The sequence below is a fragment of the Rhea pennata genome, chromosome 16 (genome assembly GCF_028389875.1).
Source record: "Rhea pennata isolate bPtePen1 chromosome 16, bPtePen1.pri, whole genome shotgun sequence".
In the NCBI taxonomy this organism is placed as follows: Eukaryota; Metazoa; Chordata; class Aves; order Rheiformes; family Rheidae; genus Rhea; species Rhea pennata.
In genome coordinates, this window is record NC_084678.1 from 13458706 (window position 1) to 13483347 (window position 24642).

The window sequence follows — 24642 nt, forward strand, 5'->3', positions numbered from 1 at the left end:
AAAGAATAGTATATTTGCTGCTCTTCATGTGACACTTATGAAAAGAATATTACAGGAAGATGCAAATAAATTTGTATATTCAAGTGTATAAAGCATGTTAAAAAGACTAAGATTGAAAGAAAAGACTAACTAAGAAACAAGAAACAAGTCAGATGAACGGAACAAAGGTATATATCCTTCCATTCCCCATTCTATGATTCTATAAGCTCCTTTGAATTCAGCTGGTGTTTGGTTTCAGTACACACTTCAATCTAGTCTACAAGTCACAAAAGCAAATTATTGATACAACTAGAACTAGAAACAAATTTATTCTACTTACCTTCTAATATGTTACCTTTGTGTTAAACTTGTGTGGCAGAGTAGCCACATCATGGCCTCAAATGAGGCTTCTGATAATACTTTATATCAGAATTCAAGCCAAGGTATGTTCAGGTATCAAGATACATTTGTCTATCACATGGGACTTTATATTTTCGGAAGTGACGCTCTCTGGACCATCAATATTTCTCTTAAAATGCAGTTTTTGCATATGTCTAATATAAAATGCATCTGCTCATTTACAAAATTTGTAATTACATCTTGTATACAGCATGTAAAACTAAGTTTTCCATACTGATCTCTATCACTATATCCTTTTGGAATCCATTGCTATTATTGTAGAAAACAGGGGTGGAAGTGATCTGGAGAGGTGACTCTTGTCCAGCATCTAGAGACTGAGTCTCTAAAAAACATTCTAAAAGGCTTTGCTATCACCCCAAGATACTTGAAATACAAACAAGTTCTTAATTTACCAAGTTGATGTATGAAAAAAATCAGAGGCAATCAGTCTTCTAGGCCCCAAAAAGGGAGACAAATCCCTGCACAGAACTTCTGGCTGCTGTGTTAGTTGTGGACTTGTGTCAGTAACTGAAGTCCATAGTTTTTACAATCCTAAATAATTAGTTAATGTCTCTGCAGTACTTTGAAGATGAAACAGCCCTTTCTGATCACAAATATTACTACTGTTTCCAAGATCAATAAACACATTGCTTATCTCATAGTAGAGATAAGCCTTCCTAAGGACAAATGCAGTAGTGAAGTACCAGCTCTGGGTTTGAGAATAATTCCTGATTGTACAGCTCTGATTGCCTGAACTGTAGGGCTTACAGAACCCCACTCTTCTTACACTGGTGGACAGTGGCTGGCTAACACATTGGGATTCTATTTTCGTATTCATTAGCCACTACCATAATAAAGACAAACAACAAATTTGGGTTTAGCTCAGTTGGTTAGAGTGTGGTGCTGCTAATGCCAAGGTCATGGGTTCAATCCCCCTATGGGGCTATGCTGAGAGTTGGACTAGATGATCTCCAAAGCTCCCTTCCAACCTTATGATTCTATGATTTCAAACCTGAACCAGTCCTGAATCTGAAAAATCTCTGTTGAGCAGAGTGTGTGACTGCAGAAATTAAGATGTTTTGCCTTCTTGTAAACTGAAAAAATACAGAAAGTGTGATACAGATCTGGCAGAAAATGGTTTTCCTTAACAAGTAAAGAGTTAAATGCGAAAGAAAGTACTGTTGTTTCCACCTACTCAGAAGTCATTAGAAAAGCAGCTTTCCCTTCTTCAACAACAAATCAGACAAAAAAGGCTTAACCAGTCAACATGATCAAACTATTAATTAACATTTATATAGTGCTATATTGGCCTAGGATATCCTAATAAAATGAGGCTCCTGATTCCACAGAGCCGAAGTTAAAACCCAGGGTCAAATACCTGACAAGCTGAAGTAAATCCCGGACAAAGCTGGTAGGGCATAATGCAGGGCAGGACCTGGATCCTCTCGTTCAACCTCTCCTCAGCCTCCACCTGCAGTTTGGAGAAGACCAACGGAAGGCACGCGGCAAACTCAACAAGGAGCGTGTTTGTGAAATCCTCCCTAAAAGCCTCAAGGGAAAGCAGGGCAGAAATCCCTTCCACGGGGTGTACACCACAGAACTAGCTTCCTTTTTGGCCAAACGTAAAGAGAAAGCACACCGCGGCTGGGACAAGGAGGCCAAGCAGCCCTCGAACGCCGCGCGCACCAACGGCCGTTAGGGGCCGTTAGGGGCCGTTAGGGGCCGTTAGGGGCCGTTAGGGGCCGTTAGGGGCCGTTAGGGGCCGCGCGCCCCCTGGCGCTGCCGCCCAGCACCTCAGGACAGCGGCGCGCGGCAGCGCGGGCTCTGCTCCGTCCCAGCCGGCCATGCGGAAGCACCGTCCCGCGGGGCGCAGGCGGGCGGGAAAGAGCCTTTCAACGGCGGAAAATACACGTGTTTGGGAAAGGACCTGGCGGAGAGGGCAGAAAGGGAAGGGGAAATGAAGTCAGCAGAAAATGTTCCCCTTTAGGTGAGCCAGAAGCTCATCCGTGGCAAGATCTCTCATCTGAGAGATTCCAACCAGATTACACTGATTAAGGGACAGATCAAGCATGACAATCGAAATATTTTTCTAGGCAATCTTATGCAGTATTTTTGGATGTTTACAACAAACTCCAGATTCTTTATGCCATTTCTTTTATCCTTAAGTCTAAAACCTGCATCTCATGACTGTAACAAGAAACACTTCACTGGGTTTTCCTGTACTAATTGGTATTGCCTAGAGAGCTTAAGTTGTATTAGATATTGCCTTCAGACCTTCCATGTCTACACTTTTCCCCTGTATCTGATACCATGGAATCCTTTCAGAATAAAAGTGAGAATTACAGGGAACTTTAGCCACGTTCCTCCTCAAGAAAACTGTGCGTATTAAAAAGGGAAGATCTGTATAAAGGATGTGTGTTCCCCCAAAGGCAATGAAAAAAGCAATAAGATTTAGACCTGCAGTGTAAGTTAGATATATTCCCCTTTCCCTCAGAAATTTTGAGGTCTTAGAGAAAAAACAGAAAGGAAAACAGATTCACTCCTTCAGCACTTGAATCACCACAAGCAGTATTTACATGGCATATCACCTCCAGCCTCACTTGCTTTGATAGCACTGCAGGAGTCTTCCACTGTCTTCCACACAAAGCTGTCTTTTCCCTGCTTCTTACACACAATTATTATGCACAATTATCACATCCCTGTAATTCTCTACTGGCCTTTGCATGTCACAGATGGGAGTTCCCTCTCCATAAACTGTTAGGTTGCTGTTACTATTATAAGATGCATAATTTGGAACCATGGAAATAGAGCACAGGTTTACATTCTTTGTCATTACACTGCTACCTGGAAGGATATATGTGAGCAGTTTGTCAAGAAGGCATGCAGCTGAGCTGTTTTCTCTTACATTTTCCCATGCCTTCTCCTTTCCTGCTCCTTCAGTCATCATAAAATGACAGACAGAGCAGTATAGCTGTGAGAGAAAGCAAGTGTGAAAATTAGATGAGTGAGTTCTAGAATAGCTCTTAACTACCAGAGATGTTAAATGTGAATATGTATCTGCAGCTACCAAAAACAAATCCCTGATGCTTATTCACTTGGAGAAGAGATCTTTCCAGTCTTCATAGTTACACAGTTATGACTTCTGGATGACACTTGTATCTGTTCTCAGTGACATGCATTTCTCTTACCTTCTTGAGAGAATAAAGGCTCAAAATATGCCCTATGTCCTTTTACCAAGATACATCTGAGGAAACCCTCCCAACACACATGCGCACGTGTTCACACACACACAGCAAATAGACAGCCGAAGTATTCTTCTTTACTGTTAGCGTAAGCATACTAAACTATGACAGGCAGGCATAAGATCTGAAAAGCTAGGTTAAGAATCACATGCAACTGAACAAATACTTTCTATTGCTTCATCTAAGCAAATTGCTTGGAGCAAGGGTATTTTTCCCTTGGTCATCGAAACAATGTTAACATTAAAGTTGATACTGTCAGTCAAAATGTATCCTGAGCTTTCTTTTTTTTTTTTTTTTTTTTTTCCCTCTTTTTTTCTTCTCCTTTCTGTGGTGCTATTCAAAGATCAGAACAACCTTCAGGGATCACATACGGGCTTCACAGCAATGAAAATGACAACATTCAACATTCAATGTTCAACATTCTGCTGACTCACGAAAAGTACCATTGACATGACTCACCTCTTTTCCTTCTCCTCAGAGGATGACTCAATTTCCAACACACACAAGTTGTTTTATATAACTGAACCACGAAACAGCAGTTCAACTGTCTACCAAACAGATTTTTTTTTAATTAATCAAGGGAAGGTATATAATATGGAAATGCATTGGTTTTTTTGTGCAACACACATAGAACTAAATTAAGTTTATCTTTTGTGTTCTTTGTATTGATATTTCATTTTAAGAAGTAGTTTTTGTCACTAAATGGATTCCAGTTACAGAAATATCACACACCACTAAATTAGAAAAAAAAAATCTAACTTTTCATCATAAAGATCAAAGACTGGATATACACTGAGAGGAAAAAGAGGTATCAGTTCAGTGTACTTACTGGAAAATGTTGCAATCTTATTTACCACAAAACTCTTGTAGACAGAAAATAGAGAATTATGTTACTAATTACAGTAGCTCTGATGCTGCAAGTATTTTTGTCACATTTATATAATTATATCAAGTAGTCAAAAGGAACTTCAGTACAGTTTTCACAATTTTTCATATGCCTAGCAGTACAACTAGGACCAGTCTTAGCTTCCTTATGACTTTCAGGGTATTCATGCATCAAAATACCTGGATTATATTGGTTGGGGCTTGCATCCAACTTGTATTTACTTCAGTAAGAATGCTCATTTCCTTGTGGCATTTGTCCTTCAACATGAAGGAAACTCTTTGCCTCAAATCTTTTCACTCATGGATAAACTTGGGGTTTGCTGCCAGAAGGACTGTGGAAGCTACTTTAAGATCATGAAATAGAAAGTGCAAATAGACACATTGTTATTAACATGAAACTAAAAGACATACAAGTAAATACACTTTTTTTCACAATATTTAGCATTTTAACACAATTTTTAAAATTGTAATTGGCTCTAGAGGAAAAGGGGATACAAAACACATCCTAATGTCTTTAGAATATCCCTTAAAGATTTACATTTTGTTTTTATTTGCTCATTTGTTTCTTCAGGGATGTTTTATGGCATGATAAAAATGGCTCATTAGCTGTCTTTTTGGAATTACAATGAGTTTTTTTGCTCACAAGGTTAGAGCTCATTACAAAAACTGACATTAAAAATGTGTCAAAAATGCAATAGTAAGTTCTCAAAAAAACTACAAAATGCCCCTGCTACCTTCATTTATTCTTTTGCACTATGATACAGCTTTTGATTATGGTACCACATGCTACTTTTTCATTAGGATCTGCCTTATACAAAGCAAAAGAGTATAGTATGCATTGAACGAGAAACTCTTTGATATTTTGCTTTAAACCCCTTGTTCAATTTCTGTTCTCATGACAGTATTCATACTCACTGTTACATGCAGCAACTTACCCTACCCCTGGGCAGGCATCACCAGAAAAGCCACACTCAGGCCTTGTTCAAATGAAGTCTTGGAATAATTTTGTCATCAAGCATTATATTAAAAGAATGCCCACAGGTTATTATTATTTTTTTAAAGGTCACTAAGTTGACCAAACATCAAGGAATACCTAGTCCAAAGATTACTTCCAGAGGGAGATGTGTGCAGCTGGCCATCTCTGAAACCTCTGCCTCAGGACAGAAGGGCAAATATAGTTCTTAATGTGATATACATGAGGGATTATGTTGTATTTAGAAAACAGTTTCCTTTGCTCTTACTTTCAGGAATGGCTAAAGCATACTTGTTTGGGGTCCTGTAAAAACAAAATATGTATGAAAAAATCATACATAAGTCATCAAAAAATGAATAATTGAACCAATGGCAAGTTTTCTGACACAGGAAGTTCCATCCTTAATATCTGGCAGATTTATATCCATGTTACAATGGGAAGCATCAGGCAACTTCACCTTCAGTCATTGCTACCAGGTCAGCATAAGAAGTCTACTTGTATCTGTGCATATTCCTTAATACCAGTCCCACACAAAGACAAAAGCAAGGTTTAATACATGTTTCTAAACACCACCTTGCTACAATAAATGAAGAGAAAACCTACGTAATTCTAACAGGATTGAACGCTCTGTATGACTTCTTTACTAGGAGAGTGATTACAAAGCACCTTTGCTTTTTACAGGTCAATGCTCAGCAAAGGAGACACTGCCTGGAGCACTGAGTGCACGTGAGCAGCCCCTCTGCTGGCACCCACCCACCAGTGGGCCGCAATCACTTCTGATTTAACAGAAAAAAAAAGACCACAACTACCCCATTCTTATTTTTAAGGAAATTCCCAAACCAAACAACTTAACGTTAGTCAAAATATCCCCTTTCAGTGAAACCACTGTTAAGACACCCCTTTATTAACAAGCGCCCCAAGCCCATGGCACAGCACACAAGCGCGGCTGTTCAAGCCATTCCCCAGAGACGCCAGCCCGCACAGGGCTTTGGGCAACGCGGAAACTCGCTCCGGAGCCGCACCGTGGGGACGCCCCCTCAGCGAGGCGCAGAGGGGACTGCCACGCGCCCCCCGCACCTCACCAGGGATGAATCGGTACTTTCTGACCGGAGTTGGGGGAAAAGAATAAAAACAATTAAAATAAAACGCTGAGAAACGCAGCCCACGGGCCCGGGTGGCGACAGCCGCCTCAGGCGAACCAAGGCGGCGGCAGCCTCGCCGTGGCACCGAGCTCCTCGCGCCTGGTGCGAGCCCGGGCGGCGGAGGGCGGGCTTGAGAGGGCCGTGCCCCACGCGCGCCGCGTGGCGTCATGGCGCGACCCTCGCCCCACAGCCCGGGCGGCGGGGCGGGGCGGGGCGGGGCGGGGCGCGGCCCCTTCCCGCCGTCACGTGCCCGCGGCGGGAGCGGCGCCCGGACGCCGCGCGCACCTGCGGCGGCCCCCGCCTTTGTGCAGTGCAGGTGCGGCGCCCCCCCCCCCTCGCCGTGACGTCACGCGGCCGCGCGCGGGGCACGATGGGAGAATCCCCATGTTTTCCGACAGATGCTCCCGGCGGCGCGGCGGCTTGAGGCGACGCCGCGGGCAGCGCTCGGCGGGAGGCAGGGGACGGCGGCGGCGGCGGCGGGCCCGCGGCCCGGCTCTTCCCCACCGCCGCGGCGGCATGGCCCGCCGCGCCGCGGCGCCGGCGGCTGCCCTCTGAGCGCCGCGCCGCAGCCTGCCCACGGCGCCGGCGAAGATGCTGCCGCGGCTCGGCTTGCCCGGCTGACGCCCCCTCCCCGCCGCCGCCGCCCGGCCGCCTGCGGCCCCATGCGCGCCGCCTCCTCCTCCCCCCGCCTCTGAGCCGCCCGCCCGCCCTCCACCTCATGGCCGCATCCGAAGAAGGCACCGGGTGTTTCCTCCCGCGAGGCAGGTCGCAGAGCGACCCCAGCATCCTCACCGAGCCCGCGGGCACCGCCGCCCCGCAGCACCCAGGTAAGGGCGCGTCGCCCCGCTGAGGGGCGGCCGGGCCCGGCGCCTCCGCGCCCGGGCACCGCCGGCACCAGCGCGGCAGCCGCGGCTCGCCCCGACCTCGGGGAGGACTTCGCGGGGCGTGTGTGTGTGTGTGGGGGGGGGGGGGCATCGGCGCTGATAAAGCAGAAGGGAACCGGCTGTTTGCCTGGGATCACCATGGCGACAAGGGGAAGCGGGGCCGTAATTAAACGCTTTCTCCCCACAAGAAGGTAATTTTCACTTCGTGGGGAGAAGTGTAATCTTCTTAGGAAGTGCAGTCACACAGGGTGGTGCTGGAGGGACAGGGCTGAATTGCTAGAATATAAATAGAATACTGCGATTAGCTCCCCCCTCCCCCTTTAAAACTGGCTAATGATGTTTCCAGCTTAAGTTTACTTTGAGGAATAATTCTACATGTCTGTTGGTGGTGACTCAGTAATTTCAGATTGTCACAATCTAAGCAGTGATGACCCCTTTAGAGAAAAAAAGAAACAACTTGAAAAACTACATCACTTTAGTGTGATGCGCTTTAATGTGATGTGACAGCAAGGAAAGGTCCAACAACAAGCTGGAAGCAAAGGCTAAGAGCCAGTTTACATAAACCTAGAGATCATGCAAGAACAGGAAGGGCTAGCCGAACAAAACAGCGAGGACAAACATAGCATAAGACAATGAATGGGATGTTGATCATTACTGCCCGGTACACTGAAGTGTGCAGCTAAGAAGGGGTTTGGGGTTTGGGTCTTGGGTCAGGGACTATCAACATGCAAGAGACAGTCCCTGAATGCAATTTTGGATTGGACATTAATTCCTGCTTTTTTCAGATTAGTGAGTAAATAAAATACTCTTGTCTCCTTTGAAAGATCTACTACAATGTTCCCTTTTGAATCAATTAAGATATTAATATTTGTGACTATTTTAGTTTTTCTTATTTATTTGTTTTACCAAGCAATTCTGAGCACCCTGCTCTGCAGTGAAATACAAATTAAATTAACAGAAACAATAGATGATTTATCTCTGATGCCCAACTGTTCTGATACCCTAAGTAAAGGGAACAAAGGACTCTTCTAACATGAACTGCTCGACTCACTCCCAAAGGGGCAATCTTGACTGAAAGAGGAATGTACATTTCTGCCATTTGATTTCTGAAAGCAGAAGTGACTAATGAAAGGAAAGGCATAGGAAATCTCAGTTTTAATTCCCCCATGTTCTTTTCTGCTAGTCAATAATTTTGATCTTTTTGAAATATGCAACAAAGAATGTACACAACATGTCTGACATAGAGAAAATATTTTAAAATGTTATTTTTTTTGTAAGGTGAAAGAACTATCTGTACATAGTATTTCCCCCCCAGTACAGACTTCATCAGATAATCAGTGTCCTATTGCATGGCAGAAGCTATACAAATGCCCAAGAAAAGATGTCTTTTATGGTATAATGATTTATAAACAATATGTGGGGAGAAACAAAAGGTGATAAGTAGGTATGTTTTTTCTGCAGGATTGCATTAAGGAGGTATAAATGGTTAGTGAGAATAGTTAGCAGGTTTGGTAAGCTTTTCAGGTCTTCTATCTATTTTAAATTATTTTATCAAACAGTATTGGGCACCTATATGCCTAAAATTGATACTGAAGTAAACAGATATTATTTAAATAATATTTTACCACAGTAATATCACGCAGTATTGTAAGTAGTCACTCAGGCTCTGAGTGATACTAATTCATACATACATTCATGCAATCAGCTATTCAAAAAAAATGAAAAATAATTTATTCAACTGTAAGAAATATATATGCCAAACTATATAATTGTATTTTTTATTACTTTACTCTTCAGTAAGATAATTTTGTTATCATTATAGTATCAATGCAATCATCTATGGACTATAAGTCAAAAGAAACTCTTAGGAGCACTAAACAGTACAAAGTGTGTGTTTACATTCCAACCCTGCTTGAAGATAAGCCCTACAGAGAAGGATTGAAATACATTTTCTATTTGACAATGTAGGATTCTTAGTTTAAAAACTAAACATGCATTTTTATTTATATTTAAATAATACATTTAAATTATATAGACAAATAAGGCAATAGCAAAGTAAGGATATGACTGAAGGCTCCCTACAAAAACATTCCTACTTTTGTGTAGCATTTGAATGACACTATATTCCTTCTGGAGACATAGTCTTACTTTGTCATAAGATTTTCTTCAACACATGATGTGGTCAAGGATTATTCTGTACTAGTTCATTAGTCCATGTCTACTCTAGGAAAGTATATCAAAGCAGGGAATGTGGTAATAGATGAAGCCAGCCTGGCCTGTTTTCTAAAGATTTTCCTGCTGTTCACAAGGGTTTTGTTTGAAGATGGAATTTATGTTCCTCTTCTTGACGTATACAATTAACAGTATTTTTTTTAATCTAGCTTTACCCAGGAAAAATCATGGCACCGAACAGCTGAGAATGTAGATGTGGCAGTGTACAGCTTTTCATGTGTTTACCTAAGAACATTCGCTGATGCAATGCTCAGTTTTCCCTTCTGTCTTGAAACACCAGCTTAACAGTTGTATTGACTGTACACAGCAAGGTTACAAGACTTGCCTGCTGTCTTGCAGGAGTTCAGACTCCTTTATCACTGAACCACATAATCCCTTTTATCTGATACTAAGTAATGTAAACATCAGACTCAAGGAACTCGGGATGAAGAGACTGCAGATGGCAAGTGTTAGTTCACCTTCCTATTGTAATCTGCTTAGCTTTCATTTGCAACTTTTTCATGGACTCTAACTTGAGATCAGATCTCAAAGGGAGTTTCTCACATGCAACTAAAGCTACAAGGCTTTTAAGAAAAAAGCCTAAAAAGCTAAATTTGTCTTCTTACAGTAGTAGCACACAATAACTAAGTAACTACCTGATTCAAATAGCCTTATATGGTGATTTTCCAGTTCTGGAAGCTCACAATCCTGACTGATGCCAGTGAAAGCAGAAATTACTCCAAGCTTTGAACAATCAAGGCTTCATGATAAAGCTTCTTATCAAGAGTATTTTTTTCTTCACAAAGCATTCATTGTAGAAATAGAAAGCTATTTTTTATCTTGATTTGCTAGAACAGAGGTTGTCTTGACAGATCACAGTGAAATTCCTAACTAAATGTGTAAAAAAAACTTTAAACTCCTCAGATACTACTAGCATCTTATTAAATGTTCCTGTAGTAAATAAGATAAACAAGGTGTTCAGTACACTGGACTAGAGGCAGTTAATAGTTACTTATACTAAAACAGATAGAAATTTGCTGATTTAGATCCTTCAATGCAGCTTTAATTAAATAGCAGCTCCTCACAGTGATCAACTAATATATCACAGTCATGGTCTGAGAAGGAAATATGGTCTGTAGTTATCTATGGCAGGCTTTAATGACAAATAGACAATTTCCTCCAGCTGTTAAATGGTGTATATAGCTCCTATTCTTAGTACAGGGAATACTGGAAACAGTATAAGAAATGTAAGAAGGAATGAATGTTTCTTTGTTTTAATTGGTTATGTTCCCCTTTAAGATAAATAATATGCTTTAGCCCATTATTTAAGGTGTATTTTACAAAAATTAGTATAGTACAACAAACACTGGACTTCATATTTCAGCCTTAATTTAAGCACACTGTCACATTAACTGTGCAAGCCTTAAAAAGTAATACATCCCGAACTTCAGAAATTCACCTCGAAATACTTGTGTCTTACTTAACTGTAGACTATCTTTGGACAGTGCTGTCTTTAAGAAGGTTAATTTCACTTCTGTTATTGTGCCATGACTTAATGCCAGGTTCATAGGAAATGAACCAGCACAACTTTCATTTGGGAATCCTCATAGGAAAGATTTTTTAAACCAGTAGCATCTTTCTGCTGCCAATTAAGAGAATTGGGAGAATGCCAGAACATCCTATTGTATCAGATTTTATATATCGACAACTTACTTGATTATAGATATGGCACTACCTTTGAGCTGAAAATGTCAGCTGTCTAAACTACACAAAACTACTCTAGAAAATATTACATCCTGCCATAACCTCAAGCAGAATTTTGAGAATTTCATTATGAAAACTGATAAAATACTAGTTACACTCCAATTAAAAAAATTAAAAGGTGAGAGAAATTGATTAAAACTCTAAAAGACAACTAGTTACGTTAAAGAACATAACGCAAAGAGGCATTTCATTAATCCCAGAGATCATAGTTTTCTTTTTCTTTTTTTCCTTCCTTTTCCATTCCCCATCTCTCCAGGGAAGGATCAAGAGAGAAAGGAGAGCCTAAAGAGGCCAGGGATGTGAAATAAAAAGCAGATTTCAACATGACCATCTATTTGAGAGAGAGTTTCAGGAAACCAAAATATTGATCTCATTATATCCTTCCAGCAGTCAAGGGACATAAAAACAACGGACAATCTCATTTGGTTTGTATTCATAGAAAAAACAGGGCTTCACAGAATGAAGAAGAGCACTGCATCTCAAAGCTAGGTATTACTTGAGAAGAAGCAGGCAACCATGACAACACGAAAATGCCATCCCCCCAGTAGTTTGGGGATAATCCATTTTAATGTGCAGAGGTATACACTGATGCTATCACATTTTGCTCTTTATACCGCTACTTTTCCTCCCTGGCATCATTCAATTAAAGAATACTTTGTCAGGACTGGCACAACTGAGGTCTTCAGCAGATGTTGCCAATGGTCCACTGTACCTGCCTTCTCCTCCAGTGTAGGATCTGTACCAAGGCAAGGAGCTGTTGCAGTGCAAACAGTAGTATTAGATCTCATCAACGGCTGTATTAACATAATTTCTAGCATTCTAGTTGGAGAAGACTTATGAAGTACATGATGAAGGAGAGAAGGAGGATTCTCAGGCACTATCCTATGCTATGGTGTGCTTCAAGATCTGACAAGTTAAAGCTACTTCAAAATAGTTCCAGACATGTATGCATATGTTGCTGCCTGACATTGATTCACTTTTTTTTTCCCTACTGGTACTGTGTGTAATCAGCAGCCCTTGAGAACTAAATTAAGTTGAGGGAGATAACAACTGCATAAATCTTTAAGTTCCTTCATCATTGTTTCTAGTTATCATAATTCAAAAGCTTTGTAGCAAGAAACATTCTTGTAAGTATTTTTCCAGGATTCTGAGAGACTGTTTCTCCTTGGACTAAAAGATGACCTGTTACTAGCAGTTTTGTATGCAATATAAGGACATCAGCCATATAATAAGGCCTCCAGGAAAATCATGATGAAATAAAACATTAAGTATAGAAATATTCTATATCTCTTGGCTTTTCTTTTTCTTGTTTGAAGCTGCAAATTAGCCTGGATAAAGTGGATCACTCCCTTCAGATGTCTACCATTGGTTTCTCATAGCCTTTCAGGGTTAGTTTACGCTGCTAAAATTTTAATTAACATTAATTGCTTGAAGGAGTCATTCTTTCTGAAAGTTTCCTCATTTTGATGAGTCTCATATATAGTGTTAGGGAACACTGGAGAGCTATGCTTTTCCTCCTTTTTAGCCATCAGGACAATGCATTGGTTGATTGAATGATATTGGAAGCTACTGGCAAGAAAGATTTGAAAACTCAACTTAGTAGCATATTAAAAGCAAAGTGTAGTAGGTTGGAGCTGCAAATATTTGTGAAGAAAAAAGGGAAGGCACGGAAAATGAGGGGTACAATTGGACTGCAGATAGATTGGTGCCAACATTCTGAATCTGCTCCAGTGATTTTTGCTGCAAATCATATTCTTTGTAGGCCCATAATTCAGAAAAACACTTAACCATGCACTTAAAACATGTGCAGAAGACTCAAGCAAAATCAGAACAGAGTGAGGATCAAGACAGGAAAAGATGCTGTTGATGCCCTGCCTGACAACTGGATGGTGCTGTCATCCTTTGGAGGTCATTTAGACTCCTGCAACTTAAATCAGGGACTGAACAGGCTTAGCCATGACATATTTAGTTACATTAATTTTCAACTTGGATATTAACAGTTGAGCCAAGCCACTTATTGAATGTATTTCTCCCACCAGAATGATTCTGGTCTGGATTTCATTGTCCTGTATCAGCCAGTGAGTTCTGTTAACAGAGTTTCTTTGCCCCGCATCATATTTCTTCTGGAGTAAGGAGTGTGTCAGGTCTCCTACATCCTTTCCCCAAAGTATTAATTTGTGATTGAAATTAAATAAGCTAGGCAGTGCTTTCACTCCAGTTTATGACTTTACCTTATTTTTTGTATATATGGAGCTTTATTATATTTTAAGCTCCTTCACTTAAAGTCAGATGTTTCTGTTCTAATCCAACCAAAAGGCTACCAGCAGAAACTTACTGTTCCACATATATTTAGTTCCTCATACGATACCACAGGGGCTATACTCGGAGACAGAAGCATTCAGGAGGGACTAGAAACATACAGGACATTAATTTATGTTCCAAATTAATATCTCATTTCCTTCTACTCTGAAATCCAGCTTTCAGTGTTATAAGGCTCCCCAAAACACTTGCTATTTGTGGGAATTTGCAGTGAGAGTCTTTCATGATGTGGTACCAGAAAAATCATCACAGTATTACCAAGTACTGCAAAGCTAATTACTGTTTTACAAAGGGGCCACTGTGTTTTTTGGAAGCTTGTTTTCTTTCTCATTAAATCTCCAGTCCCTTGCTGATCTAATCTAACTGGACACCAGGTCCCGTCCTGCAGAGGAACTTCACTAGAAGCACAGAACTCCCTTCTTTTATCCATCCTTCTGTGATAGAGGATCTCTTACCCTAAAGTCCCCTCCCCAGTGGGAGGACTCAACACATGGCAGCTCTTCTACAGCAGGTCCAGGAGAGGAGAGTAATCTCTCTGTTTCTGGAGAGGGTAATGGGCATAGAGCACTTGGGCAAGCTGCACAGAGGAGGCAGATGCATGCACCAACATAGGATCAACACTTAAAAGTCATTTAGCTACTGCACATATTTAGGTTTGTGACAATAGTGTAGTATCATTATGTCAAATACCACTCAACAAGATGCACACTTAACACACACTCTGCTTTAAGCTGGCTGCCTGGTTATTTGACTAACTGGAACTGTAACTACCCAGTTTGGTTTTTCGAACTCAGGACAGCGGCTGGGGAAGTTACATTTTAATATTGCTTTTGCAGTAGTTAAATGAGATCAGTTAATATGTGTACTATTCATGTTTAGGGTTTTTTTTAGGCTTTTCCAAGATTGGACTGTTCCCAATCTCCCACTAAGGAGACTTAGTGGTTAGCCAAATATTAGAGTTCCGTTAATGAAATATAGAACTTTAATGGGAAAAAGAAGTGTTTTACATTTCTCCTTTTTTCCCTAAATCTCAAGTTGGCAGGTAGTCTGAATGTTACTGGAAAGATTTTTAACCCATTTAAACCTCTGTATTGAAGAAGCAGAAATACCGATTATATAGTGTCATAACAGACTGGATTTATATGAATCAGGTCAGCATATGGGAACTACCTGAAATGTTGTTAATGAATTTCTTTTCCATATATAGAAACTTCTGCATTCTTAAGTAACTCAGTAACTGAGGATCCTGTTTTCTTCCTAGCTTCACAATATTTTTTTTTTCTGAGCAGAAAGACTGGACAGAATCTCACCTTGAAATATGGATGCTTGTGGGACTGTCACACAATGCAAATGTGCACTCTTCTCCCACATTTCAGGGAGCCAGTGCACTATTATTCTGCTATTCCAGGTGCTTGTTAGTTCTCTCATTCTCAGTTCTACTAGCAAAACCCTTGAGGCACATTTGGTCTAAACTTGAGTATCAGAATCTGAGTAGGTAGTCTATCATGTAACAGTGAAAAGCATTAGTTATCTGATCTAGCAGTTCTGGAGATCTGTCTTATATCCTTTATTTTCCTTGTTGAGTTAGAATTAATTTCTTAGGTCTAGAACACTTTAAATATTATCTTCTCTTGCTCCTAGGAGTCCTCTTCCATGCACCAGAAGGAACCTTGTTATTTATGCACAAGTTCTTTCTTCACAGTTAGGTTTTGGTTGCAGCTACAATATTTTGACATTAAAAGCAGTAGGGATGGCATTGCACACTGTGTAAACAATGTAGGATTGATTTTTTTCTTGATATCTAGATAATTCATTTGCATCTTATTGAAAGAAATCTTCGGTCTTGAGTATACAAACTTCAAAGCATGCTTTATGTGAGAAAAAGTGCTTTTTCAGAGTTTCAGTATCCCATAGATCACAGAGAAAAGTATTACAAGTTGCTTCTATACTCTCTACAAAGGGCGTTTCTGTTTCCCTCCTTAATTCTTCAGATGTTTTCACGCGTCATAACAAAAACTATCACAGATTACAAAAAAAGATTCAGACTCAGATTCTCCAAACACAGATGTGTAGTCTGAGAAACATCTAGAGGCCATAACCGAAATAGATTCATGATTATGCCAGGTACTGTGCAGCATATAAAGAGAAAGTGTTTCTGCTTTAAGTAGTTTGCAATCTAATTTGAAAAAAAACAAAAACAGAAAACAGTGGATTAAAAGAAGTGTTTCTTATATTTTACATACGGGGAATGGAGAATTAGTAACAATCTTGTATGTATTTCTTTAGGAAGCCAGTGACACCACTGAAAGTTGATTCTGGATTTCTCAAGTCCCAGTAGTATGCATTAACCACAGAAGTCATACCCAGCAGGACTACTGTTGTGGTGAAAGTTACTCATGTCTATGTGTTTCAGAGTCCACTAGTCAACTCATGGAAAAATTGGAAGGGAAAAGAAAAAGAAAGTTATATAGAAAAGGAAATCAGATCTCACTGTAAGGTCAGACAACTTTGATTTGATTTTTTTTTTTTTTTTATGTAGTTGAAATGTTCTTGTCCTGTAGCTTCTAATGCTTGATGTTACTAACAACAGAGAAAACAGGTTAGGCAAGGATATTTCAGAAATTTGATCAATGAAAAAACATTTTGAAACATCTCTCTGATGGAAAATGTTACACTGGAAGAGTTTGTTTAAGATCACAGGCAAGATGGGTTTTTCACTCTGAGATTTAAGGCTAGAATTTCTATTTGTTAAAAGTATTGATAGGTTTGGTCTATGTACTCAATATTGTTTAATCTAGTAAGAGAAAACAAGAGAAGTCATAGGCCTTTTGATGAAAGATGGAAAGGGATTTTAAATTACTTTTTAGTACTACTTTTTTTTTAAAAAATTACCTTCCAATGACCTTTTGGTATGAAGCAGAGATAGTTAGGAACTTCCCAGAGAAAATCTATTTTTCCTCTTCCCCTGGCAAAGCTTTGAGCAGGCCAATAAGGCCTGTTTCAATACCAGTTTCAATAAGGATGGAATTAAAAAAGATTGAAATCAGTAAATAAGCATCCCTTTCCTAAATTAGGCAGAATGGGAACTTCAACAGAAGGAAATGTTTTAGTCCACCAGCTATTTCTTTGGAGGACTGGAACCTTTTTTTATTTTTCTCTCTTTAATATTACCAGCCTTATTTAAAAACAAGAATAAACTCAAAATTGGACTGCATACAATAAGTACAAGAACTCAAACTTAATTTGCACACATAATAATTTGTGCATACAATTAGATGATTCCCTATGCAAACAAGATAAACTCATATGTTTTCCAAATAATCATAAAACCCTCTTCAGACTTCAGCTATGAATGAAGGAAGATGTTTTAGGATTAGTGAGTCAATTAATGTTTGCACCACACGTTGAAAACGTAATGAGGTACATAATGCTGGAAGTCATGTTTTTCTGAAAACTGTTAACTGTTTATTTTAGTGGTTAGTTAAGTGATAGTTACATTAATCTTTTGCAATCTTTATATTTTGAACTCTGTTTCAAGACTGTCCAATTATAGCTATAATGAATTGGTTACATCATTTTTTTATTTATAACATCATGGCAGTTTTTTAAACTAAATGTGTTGCTTTGTATTGTAAATACCTAGAATCAATTACTGGTTTCTCTGAGCAGGTCAGCCTTAAAAATACCAAAGAGTAAGTAAGGCTAAATATGAAACTTTCATATTACTTCAAAATGTAGCTAGTTTATATTTTAATATAATGGATTCTTTGTGCCCATTTAATCCCATGCTTCTGTTTGAAATCCAAGTTGATTTATTGTCTAACGTATACACAATTTGTATGTGCCCTAGGGAGCACATCACGTAACTACTTCAAGCAGGTCAATAGCTTCATGCTTGAGTCTGCATTAATATTTCAGTAAGATGATCTTAATCAAAGAGTTGCTTTCTAGAGTACACTAATATACCCTAATCACACATGGTTCACACATGCAGACCTATGATTATAGCTACAGAAACACTTATCCTTATGCATAAAGCACTTCATAATTATTGCATTTAATGAAGAGACAGTTCATGTGTTAAATTCCATATTCTTTTTTTTTTTTTTTTTTTAACATCCTCATACTGTTCTTAACCAGCAACTGGACATAGATTATAGAACTACATCAAACCAGTGAAGTCTCCAACACTTTCTGAGGGTTGCTAGATCCTTTGGGCCATGCAGTTTTCCCTATGCCTTGCCCATACTGATTTATTGTGAATGTCTGTCACATTTCATTCAGCCGCTCACAGAACCTGCATCTTACCCCTTACTCAAACAGCCCGCACTGAGACTTGTTCCTTTAGCCTTGCAAGAACATGAGAAATGCTCTACTGGGTCAGAACAGAGGTACATCTAGTCTGGTACACTGTTCTTGACAGTGGCAGTAGGAGATGCTATTTAGAGAGAGCATGCTAATCTAGCTTTGAAGCTTGACACAGTCTGGAGACGGAGCAAAGGCAGTCTTGGGTGACTGCATGAACACAGATGAACACCAAATGAAATATTCAGGGTCAGTCATCGGGTGAATCTGAGTTCTCATAACATAAGGAAATGTTGATGCTTTGGGCAAGTTTGCCCACCATATAGAACAGCCCTACTTTTTTATGGGAACTCAGACAAAACATCAGCTGAAATCAGTCTCCAGGAAAGTTTCTTTGGTCCTGCAGGTAGTTTTTAGTTTTTCATCATTAATGATAGGAATCTGTATGGAATATTTAGACTGAGCAAACCTTCCCAACAGGAAAGGTTGGCTACTATTTTACACACTCTCCCTTTTTCCCAAATCCTGCAATGTAAGAGATGTGATGAGATTTGCTTTGCAAGAAGTAACTGTGTTAGCCAGAATATGTCAGCCTCCAATGCTTTCAATTATGCATGAAGTGCAGAGTTGGGACAGAAGTGGATGACAGATGGTTTAGGACTGGAGCCTGGAAAGGCCCCCCACATAATATGTAGTGTCACAACATTATTTCAGTTGGACCTGAGAACTGACATTTTGTATTGAGGAGACAGAGAAAGGAAATAGCTAAGAGAAAGGTTTCTCTTCAACCAGCCCACACTACGGTCATTGCAGAACATCCACTTGAGGGACCTCCTGAATTAGGCATCGCAATGTAAGTGGGCATACCAGTGGGGGACAGCTGGATGGAGAACCTTAGAGTCTGACCATCCAAATTGTTTCAGCAGTGGAGGAAAAGTGACAGCACAAATGAAGGGAATAGTCACACAGTAGTGTGCCTGAGTCACTCTTAGTGGTGGTTCAGAGAATGGGGGGATTTCAGGAATGACTGCAGAAAAGGGGAGCAAAGTTCCATAGACATTCAGTGGCAGCCCTTGTAAATCCCAGTCATTAGGATTACTTGACAGTTCTGCTCTGTATGCTAGTTTATCTCCTGTCTACTAAATCCCCAGCCTCTCTGGGTTGCTAACAATACGTGATAGCTTAACTGGGTTTCTCTGAAGTTTATGCTGTGCAGATGGAACTTTTATAATTGTGTAAACTCTATATTTATAATGATGGAAGAAAAAACAATCTGAATTAGACTTTTTTGTATTACAGCAGCTATGCAGACTGTGGGTAGCAGCATTTGGGGACTGCAGAGATTTCAAGGAAAAGGGCATCAACTTCTCAGAGCAGTTCAGCTTAGCTTTGGCTGAAGTGTTTTTTTTCCATCACAGTTGGTCATTTGATTTTGCTGTAAAAATTTTGTAACATTTTTTGTGAAATGCCTAGAAGCAGATAACTAATGCTAAAATTAGAATACTAGCTATGCAGAGAAAACTCTATAGAAGAGAAAAATGGAGCTTAGTTCTTTCCTCACACAAGTTCTCCACTTGTTTACCATGAGCTTAGAATGATTCATTTCTTGTTTACACTCAAGAGAATGAATGGGAAAATCAGAACTCAGATAAACTCCTCATATCTCTTCATAATTCACATATGAAATATTTAACTGTAGGAAACTTAGCAACCTGTAACAATGCTTTCTCCAAGTGAGGAACATAAGTGTCACCTGGGAATCCCTTATCATAAATAACATAGGTCTTGAAGAACATACTACTTTTACTATAAACTGCTGATATTAATTCAGAATTGGATTGTATGAAACATAAAATTGCATCTTCACTAAAACCATGACTCTGCTAGATCTGTAATAGCAGAAAATATCAGTCATTGCCTGAGGGTAGTTTACTTGAACCCTAAAAGTAGCAGTTAACTTAACAGATGACATGATCAGATGCATATTTTATTAAAGCAAACATAAGGTATGTGAACAACAGCTGTCAAGATAGATAGCAAATATATCTCTTAGTGTTATGGTGTATGTTTCCTGCTGTATTTCAACCAGAAGAATAAGCTGAAAGGAAGCCAAGTAAAATAGATCATTTAAACAAGCAAAAGTACAAAGAAGTGGCCTTAAAAAATCCAGAATATTCTGCATCAATGAAATTACACTAAGATGGGCCCATAATGCTTCACAGAAATGTATCCTGTACCGCCCTTCTTTAGTTCAATAAACTATCTTTGAAGACACAGGTTGATCCATAATACCGCTGCTGAGGCCAGTGGTGTTTCTCCTATCTCACTGGGTTAGAGCTTTCCTCTATTCTTTTGTTCTCTTGTGAGAAGGTAGAATTTGTTGCAACTTTTTATTTACTTTCCAGTCTGTTTTCTCTACTACATTTTTTTTTTCACTTTTCTCCTATCTAATCTGAGTTCTTTGTCTTAGCCAGCACTTTTCTTCAGCTTTAGCAAATGCAGCAGCTCCCTGCTCCAGATGACTTTCTCCTGAATTGTTCCTTTGGGAACAGAATGGGTGTTACTACTGCAAAAACAGAGAATCCAGCAAAGCCTGCTTTCCTGTGGTTTCAGCATTTTCAGTCCTCAGTTTGACCTTATACTGTCAAAAATCTCAATTATAACTTACAATTAGATCCTCTATTGTCTAATGAAGTGTTGGTCTGGCTAAGAACTTTTCCCTTTGGGCACTCGTAGTTTCTCCCTGCGTGGATGCTTTGGTGGGTAGCAAAGCTGACCTCACACTGAAGCTTTTCCTTAGAGGTAATACTTAATAGGATCACTAGTGTCCTTTTTCATGAACTATCCTTTGTTGAAACTTGCTGGTGAGCTCTGAAGTTACTGTGAGAACATGAGGTCAAAATAAATAACTTGCTTCTGAAAGAAGAACCTAGGACCAAAAAACAGAAGTAGCTGTTTTCAGTAACTTGCTGTTCCATTTATATTTTTCCTAATCTTACTCTCATAATACTATTTCTAGGATTTGTTTAGACTATTCCAACACACTAAAGGCCTCTATTTCTTCTACCAACCTCTTTGAAAAAAACAGCTCTATCACCTCTGGCGTTACTCATCTATCTTATTTGGGAGACAATATTTTATATAATCGTCTCTCTTTTGTCCTGCACTTGCCATACTGGATATTAATATTTCTCTACTAGAGCTGCTCATTCCCACTGAGCATTTTAGATCTATCTTCTGGTTTTTCATTAACAAAAACAGACCTGCCAGGAGCTTATGCATTTTGAGACCTCGATTTAGTTGGCTTTTCTAATAAAGTGGTTTTAAAAGAATTATGTTATTGAACGTGTTTTTAGCAGCTCAGATACAATAAAAATGTCACTAAAGTCAAACCCACTCTAAATGTTGGAAGGGGTGTGTATAGGATGATGCTTTTACTCTACCCATAGGGTCAGGTTTCTCAGAAAGAAGAGAATATACCTTTCTAAATATATATATTTCTCACTCCATTAAAAGAAATGGAAGCCTACTTCTGGTGGGTTTAATTAATTAGCATTTAATTCCAATTCCCCTCCCAACCCCACTGAAAAATTCCCCTGCAATTTGTCATCAAAGCACTGCAGGATTCTTTTTTAGATCTTGGTAGCTGATATAAAGTTGACTGAGAACAAGAACTACTTTTAAACAGATTAATCTAAATATACTTATCCAAGTAGAAAAATATGCAAAAGTAGGTACCCTAGATTTTCAAAACTGACTTTGATTTTAAGTAGTTACTTGAAGGAAAAGGAAAAACTCAGGTATTAGATCATGCTTTTTAATGATCTGATTTTTAGTCTGATAGTGTCTATTAAAATGAAGTTATACAGGCTTAGAAATATCTTTTTTGACAGAAAGAGACAAGTTTAAGTATATCAGGGCCAATGGGAATGCAGGCAGTTTGGGGATTTTGTTGTTGTTATACATCATAATATTCCCATAATACAAGAGAGATTACGGAAATATGGAGTAGTCTTATTTTGTCTGACATTATAAAGAAAGAAAGACTTAAAGGATTAGTCTTGATAACTTCAGTGTTCCTCTGCAACATATTGTGATATAATAGGAAATAATGTAGTGCGTATCTGTACATAAAAGAGAGCCTCTGGTCAGAATCTCGCTAATGCCAGAAAGGATTTAAAGCTAGCTAGCAGTCCCAGTTCTCTGCCCCAGAAATGACAACACAAGATGTGACACCTCTTACTCCCATACTGCGTAAGAGCATATCATGCATATGATTAAGATACCATTCAGCACGACTAATTCCTCAAGATTCACTTCTCTTTCCATTGTTAGAAACCTAAGGACAGTACAGGAAAGCTGGATTAGGTTTTGGATAGAAGTTGTTGCTTTGACAGGGAATGAAGCTATCTAGCTGCTTTCATTTCCAATGTCTGCTAAGAGGCTAAGGAGGCAAAGCGGTAGAACTGGTTTTTATTCAAGTGAGCTAACAAGGATGCACTTAATTTACACATTCAGTGGACACAAAGATTTACTCAGTGTACTAACAAATTACCATAATGATGCATTTGCACACCCACCCACACATTTATACACGTGCTGTTACTCAGCTTGCACCTGCAATGATGGTGAATAGATATGTAATTGCATATATAAGTTGTTGAAAGAACAGCTACTACGCAAGGTCTAAAAAACTGTAGTAAATGACTTTTTTCCTACACTTTTCTATGGTTGGCAACTTTCTGGAATATGCTTTACCATGTAAATCCTGCTCCTCCATTATACAACCCTCAAAGACTGTTCCATGAGGCATGTATCAACTCTCCAGATGTTTTTACTGCGTCATAAAAACGTTAGGAAACTGGTCTGTGGGCTCATGTCTCTGGCAGGGTCAGAGAGCTGTGAGCCTCCCAGCTCACATCTGATGCTAATAAGCCTAGAACAAGGGCAAGGGCTAGAGAGCCAAACTTCACACAGACTTGGATCCTACAGCTAAAGAAAGTGTAGAAGAATTCTAAAACTGCTACTGGAAGATTTCCCTAACAGTAACAAATACTACATGCTAATATCTGGGCCATTTTTCAGGTGTGTGTTGCTAATGACAGCACAGGGTTTCCTGGCTCACAGCCCTGAAGTCATACTTTATGCTCCCTTGATATTACCAAAAACCTGTAATCCCATCTTCAGAGGGGACATTAAAACAGTTATTTCATACCACTTCATTAAACTTCCAGGTCATGTTCTAACCTTTAAAATCATGATTAATATTGTGAAATTTTTAATTATACCTTCTCAAATCAATTTTTTGTTTCCTTATTTCCCATGTAGTATACATCCGTGCATAAAACAAAAATCATTGGTAACTTTGATGTTTTATAACTCACTACCTTCTGAAATGTGAAGAAGGGTTCATCTATTCCACTGCCATGTAAGTCCATTTGAGGTGACAATCTTATTTAGGATTATTTTTCAGGAGAAATGGGTTATTTATAGCAATTGTTTCCCAAAGATACACATAGTAACATTTTCATAAAGTAGCAGCAGCTCTGGAATCCCGAGTATTACAGTGCTTTTGTTTAGCCTTATCCATTTCTCTGCACATTAGCAAATTTGAAGCTATTCCAGCATTAGATTCCAGTAGCAGTGATACTTGAATAATACCAAATAATTTGAATTCATATACTTCTATTTCCTTTTTTTTTAATTGAATAGAGTTTCAGCAGGTTATCCAAGTTTAACTGAGGTTTATCTAAAATTTAATAGTTCTAATAACATCATTGTCTTTTTTACTGGGCATTTCGTTACTTCGTTTGATACCATTGCCCATCAGTTTGTTGCACTGAGGATAATGGGAACTCACATTTGTGCATCTAAGCCAGTACTTCACTGCAAAATTTATTTGTGTTATTTAAACGCATAGACACTAAACAGTCACCCTCTCTCAGGCCTTATTTTATCATATAAACTATATCCATTGAAAATTGATATAATCACTGCTTAATACCAGTATTTCCTAAGAAGGCTATTTTTAGTAATTGAAATTATTAGAATAAGACTTTCTCTAATAAGCAAGTGTAATAAGCAATAGATTGTTTTTCTCTAACTAGCAAGTTTATGCCTACTTTACCAATAGGTGATATGAACAAGTTACTCAGATTACCCTGTCCTAATAGCATAATTACATTCGGTATAGTCTCTCCTCAGCAATAGCTGTGATAATTACAGTCTACTCATGGTCCAGGAACTGATGGAGGAGAAAGGGATTTGGGTTTTGTTGCTATCATTGCTTGAATCTATATTTAAAATATGTAGCTAGATTTTACCCTATTGCAGCTACTGTCAAGCTCCCGGATGGAAAGAGTAGCCATCAAGTTGTATTACATTTTCATTTTTACAATTGTTGCTGAAAAAATAGCAGTTGTGATGTTTTTTCTTGGCTGAGGGGAGATAGAAGAAGGAGAGGTCAGGAAGAGATGGGACCTGTGTCGTATTTATATTTATATTTATATTTTGATGTGTTTTCCTGTGAACATCATAGA

At 39.1% G+C, this 24642-nt stretch overlaps 1 protein-coding gene and 1 long non-coding RNA gene across 4 annotated transcripts in view; one reads left to right on the forward strand and one right to left on the reverse strand.

Moving 5' to 3' along the window:
* Positions 1-24642, reverse strand: part of LOC134147706 (uncharacterized) — a 233827-nt gene that overhangs the window by 117032 nt on the left and 92153 nt on the right. The window lies entirely within an intron of this gene.
* PHACTR3 (phosphatase and actin regulator 3) overlaps positions 7339-24642 on the forward strand; it is a 113552-nt gene continuing 96248 nt past the window's right edge. For all 3 annotated transcript variants that reach the window (XM_062589152.1, XM_062589153.1, XM_062589154.1), the window contains exon 1: positions 7339-7447. In XM_062589152.1, the coding sequence (XP_062445136.1) occupies positions 7339-7447 (109 nt within the window). The remainder of the gene's footprint in view (positions 7448-24642) is intronic.